At 26.1% G+C, this 5355-nt stretch overlaps 1 protein-coding gene across 1 annotated transcript; it reads left to right on the top strand.

Moving 5' to 3' along the window:
* Nucleotides 1-1567: 1567 nt before the first annotated feature.
* On the top strand, nt 1568-3928 carry LOC134837274 (alpha-N-acetylglucosaminidase-like). Its single transcript, XM_063852642.1, has 3 exons — nt 1568-1575; nt 1635-2847; nt 3269-3928. The coding sequence occupies exons 1-3, from the start codon at nt 1568-1570 to the stop codon at nt 3926-3928; spliced, it is 1881 nt and encodes a 626-aa protein (XP_063708712.1).
* Nucleotides 3929-5355: the final 1427 nt, after the last annotated feature.

The raw sequence follows: 5355 nt of genomic DNA, 5'->3' as shown, positions 1-5355 counted from the left end.
TATCTTTTGTGTTATTAAGGTGAATAAATTTTATATTCCCATTTTGGTCGAAAAAATTGTGAAATAAAAAAATTAATAGACATTTTTGGGGATTTTTTGAATAAAAAATTATAAATAATTGCACTTCTCAGTTAAATTAAATAAATAAACAAAAAAAATAAAATAAAATAAAAAAATAATAATTATAATAAGTAAATTTGCTTTTAAAAGACGTTTCTTACCAAAATATTTTTTTTTTTGTTTGATTTTTCTCCAATTTTGAGTTCAAATTTGAAAATACTACAAAATAAATTTAATTAAATGTTAAGAATTAACGTTTTATGTCCAAAAACGTAAATAACAAAGAAAAAAAAAATATAAATAAAATAATTAAAAAAATTATTTATTTAAAAAATTATCGTAACGTGGATAATGCTGAGAGAAAAAAGAACCGTTTAAATTCAAATGATTCACAAAATGCAGATAAATTAAGAAAAGGCTAATTTCTAAGTTAAAGGAACAAAATTTCTCTTAATTTTTTTAAATTATTTTTTTTAAATAATTTTGAGTTGTATTTAATTATAAAAATACAAAATTAGATAAAAGTTCAAAATTTTCAGTTAAAAAATGTTAAAAATAAGAATTCGAGACAAAAAATGTCAATAGAACGAATTTTTCCTTTTTTTTCGTTAAAACAACAGATTTTTAAATTCTTTTAGAATTATCTACATTACGGTAAATTTATTCGCCTTATAGATAGACTTAAGACGATTTCAACTTTTTTAACTTCTAAATATAATTCTAATGAATTTTAAAGCTCAAAAAGAAAAAAAAATTAAAAGTTCATTTTAATGTCCAAAGTTCGTCAAAAATAATTCAAATCAAAAATTTATCGATCATCGTATTTTTTTTTAAACAAAACAATCTTATCTAATATTTTTTCATAAACCGGCAAAATTTCTTATCTTATCACAAAAAGTGCAAAAATATAAAATAGATTTTTCCTTGTTTTTATTTTTAGTATCAACATGATCGTCAAGTGGTCAATAACGGCATTTTTGCTGCTCGGATTGGTTTTGAGTAACCTTTGTTCCGCATCTAATCTGGAACACAGGAAATATTTGAAGCAGATTAAAAGTTCTTCAGATGTAATTATTTTTTTTTTGCACTTTTGAAATAAATTTAATAATTACAAAATAAATAAAATAAAAAAATAAATAAATAAAAAATTAAATTATAAATTTTTAATAAATTCATTAAATTATTATTTAAATAAATTTTAATAAATAATAACTTTCAATTATTTTTTTTTAGGAAAAAACTCAATCTTCTGCCGCTTTGGACTTAATTTACCGCACAATTCCTAATTATGCGGATTTCTTTCGTGTCAACATCAATTTTTCCTTGCCGGCAAATTATTATGAAGTAAGTTTTTTTTTTATCTCAAACTTCGATAATTTTAATCTAATCTCATTTTTTTTCGTTCAGGTGAACGCAAACGTACGTTATTCGGGTTATGTTGATATTTTAGCATCTTCCGGAGTCGCAGCGGCTCGAGGATTTTACGACTACATCCGTAATGCGCACAATGGTCAAGTAGCGTGGGAAGGAAAAAACATCGAAATCGAGTCTCTTGATGGAGTTTATCGTTTTAGCGAAGAAGCCGATAGTGAAATTATTTATTTCCAAAATGTTTGCACCTTTTCCTACACTTATGCTTTTTGGAAATTCGAAGATTGGCGACAGCATATCGATTGGATCGCGATGCACGGAATAAATTTGGTTCTTGCGCCATTCCAAGAGGATATTTGGACTGAAATTTATCGCGAAGTTGGCATGCTTGAGTACCAGATTCAAGATCATTTAACAGGACCTGCTTTTTTGGCGTGGTTGCGCATGGGAAACTTACGAAAATGGCCTTTTGGATTGGATGAAAAGTTTATAAATTTTTCGGTGCAGTTGCAGCAAGAAGTAATTCGCGAATATCAACGTCTCGGAATTAATTTTGCGATTCCGGCATTTGCGGGACATGTTCCTCGGGATTTTCAACAAATTTTTCCCAATACAACTTTTCAACGTGCCAGCGGATGGAATGATTTTCAAGATGAATATTGTTGTCCATTGTTTGTTGACCCCACAGATCCCTTATTTTACGAAATTGGCAGGAAATTCTTGTTAAAAGCTAAAAATAAGTATGGAACGTCGCACATTTACTTCGCCGATCCCTTTAACGAGCAAGTCCCGCACACAAATGACACGGAATATTTGGCAAATGTATCGAAATCCATCTATGGCGTCATGGAATCTGTCGATCCTGAAGCTGTTTGGCTCCTCCAAGGTTGGAAATTTTTTGCCGATGGCGAATTTTGGCAAGATGAACAAGTAAAGGCCTTTTTAACGGCGGTACCAACTGGAAAAATCCTCGTTTTGGATTTGCATTCTGATAAATTTCCGCAATACGAGAGAACAAAGTCGTTTTACGGTCAACCCTTCATCTGGAATATGCTCCATGATTTCGGCGGTAATATAGGATTGCGAGGTTCGGCAGCATTGATTGCGGATCGGGCACGAGAAGCTTTTAATAATCCAAAAATGACGATGGTTGGTCTCGGAATAACGCCCGAAGGAATAAATCAAAATCATATAATTTATGAATTTGCGTTGGATTTAGCTTGGATGGGAAAAGAAGCGATTAATACTGTGAATTGGTTCAAAAATTATTCGAAAAGACGTTATAAGACGAATGAATTTGAGGAAGCAGCGAAAATTCTTCATGATACAATTTATAATTACAATGGGACGAAATGGGTCGATGGAAGTTCGCCTTATCTTGTTGTCGATAATCCGAGTTTGAAGCATAAGCCATGGGTGAGTTTTTTTTATTTTGGTAAATTACATTAATTTTTATTAAATTAAATTAATAAATTATTTTTTTTTTATTTAAATAATCAATTAATAATTTAATAATTTTTTTTATTTTTGGTATAATTAAATTTGAAAAATTAATAATTTTTATTCTTTAAAATTTTTTAAAAATTTTATTTTATTTTTTTTAAATTTTATAAAAATATATTATTAATTTATTAATAATAAATAAAATTTAATTAATTAATAATTTTTAATTTTATTTTTTAATCATTTTTATTTTTTAATATTAAGTATTTCATTTTTTAAATTATTTTATGATCTTTAATTATTTTATTTTTTTATTTTTTTTAAAAATACTTTTTTATGTTTTAAATTTTTTCCATTTTTATGAAATTTTTAAATATCTTTTTTTCGATTTTAGAGTTGGTTCCATCCAGAAAACATAAAAACTGTTCTCGAAAAAATAATTTCAAACACAAACAGATATCCCGGAGAACTTTTTTACTATGACGTCACCGATTTCACGCGTCAATATTTGCAAAATTTGATCGACTTGGAATATCTGCTCATCATCGATGGATATCAAAATGGCGTTCACGAAAAAGTCAAACATCACACAAAACTTTTCCTAAACATGATATCCGACATGGACAGAATTTTATCGTGTAATGAGAACTTTTTGCTTGGAACATGGCTTGAGAAAGCAACCTCAATTCCCGGAGATGAAAACGAATACAATGCTCGTAATCAGATAACTTTGTGGGGTCCAAGAGGAGAAATTAGTAATTATGCGATGAAACAATGGGCTGGTTTGGTGCAAGATTACGTTTATCCCCGATGGAAGCTTTTTTGGGATGAATTGAATAAGGCAATTGACGAAGGAAGAACTTTTGATGAAACTGCAATTCGTAAAAGGATTTTTGATGAAGTAGAAGAGCCTTTCAGTGACAGCACAAAATTTTATTCGCCGGCAAGCAGTTGTAATGCACTTGATACTGCAAAATATATCTTCGAAAAATATGAGAATTTCCAATATGATAAGGGGACTTTGGACAAATATTTGATTGAAAATGTTAATTAAAAACATATTATCAACCTCCAACAAAAATTAAAAAAAAATTAGAATTTTTTAACAAAAAACTTAATTGATAGATTTTTTTTAATTTTTCAAAGAATTTTTAAAAATATGAAAAAGTTTTTAAAATTTTTTTTTTAAATAAAATTATAAATTTTTAATTTTAATTTGACTTTCAATTGAAAATTTGTCCCATCCTAACAAAATGAGAAATTCTGTAAATACACATTTGCCATAAAAAATATCTTCAAATACAAGCAAAAACCAAAAAATTGTATCTTATCTCGTGAACTTTCGGTAAAGCGACCGATTGCAATTTTCTGTGACATTTTTTGTCAGTATCAAAATGAATTTCAACCTTTTTATATCGTACATTCTTCTTAATTTATTTATTTTTGTCGTTCTTTGTTCTGTAAATGACAAAGAACACAAAAAAGTTCTAAATGTAAGTTCAAATTTTTTTTATCGAAAAGAAAATATTTTTTTTTTAATTTTTATTTTAAGGATTTCAATCCATCTCCAGCTGATTTGGATGTAACTTATCGGACTATTTTCGATTTTACACACTATTATAATGAAAAAACGCATTCTACTCTATCAAACATTTGCTATGAAGTTTATACTTTCATCATATATATCGCACGATGGAATTATAAAGATACGCTGATGTATATTTGGGAAAATGTAGTATTTGGAATTAATTTAGTTTTTTCTCCGTTTGAAAAAGAAATTGCACATGAAATTTATACAAGAACTGGAATAATCTTTTAAAATTTTTTTTTTACATTTTTTTATTTTTTTTTAATAAATAAATACGCTCCAAATATATTCTATAAATTTTATTTATTTTTTATTCTATTGTTCTATCTCAAAAATAAAATAATACAATGAGAAATAGTTAAAAAGTTCAACTTTTGACAGATTTTTGATAATTTAAAGAAATTAATTAAAAATTAATTTTTGTAAAAATTCGTGTTTATTCATTAATAATTAAAATTATTAAATTAATAATTTTTTAAAATTAATTAAATTAATAATAATTAAAAATAATTAAATTAATTAAAATTATTTTTAAAAACATTTTTTTAAAATTGTTTTAATTAAAAAATTAAATTATTACCTATTATTATTAAAAATTATTTTTTTGTGTCCAGCGTTGTATTCGAAACATTTTACAATTTATCAGTCTAGAAATTTTTCTAGAAATCCGAAAAAATTTCTCAAAAAATTAATATTTTTTTCATTAATTCATAAAAAAAAAATAATAAAACAATAAATTAAAGAGAAAAAACAAACTTTGCCGTTAAAAACAAACGTATTCGTTACTTTATCTCTCGTATGTCGCAAGATGTGATTGATTGCCGATAATAACTCTTTTCGTTATTGTGCTCGTTATCATGAAATATTATTATAAAAACATTTTTAGTATAAAA

The sequence above is a fragment of the Culicoides brevitarsis genome, chromosome 1 (genome assembly GCF_036172545.1).
Source record: "Culicoides brevitarsis isolate CSIRO-B50_1 chromosome 1, AGI_CSIRO_Cbre_v1, whole genome shotgun sequence".
Classification (NCBI taxonomy): Eukaryota; Metazoa; Arthropoda; class Insecta; order Diptera; family Ceratopogonidae; genus Culicoides; species Culicoides brevitarsis.
The sequence above is the reverse complement of the archived record's forward strand: the minus strand, read 5'-3'. Positions and strand labels throughout refer to the sequence as shown.

Excerpts from the sequence above, each read along its gene's own strand:
- LOC134837274 (XM_063852642.1), top strand. Across the intron at positions 2,848-3,268 it reads GTTTGAAGCATAAGCCATGG|AGTTGGTTCCATCCAGAAAA; the intron begins GTGAGTTTTTTT and ends TTTCGATTTTAG.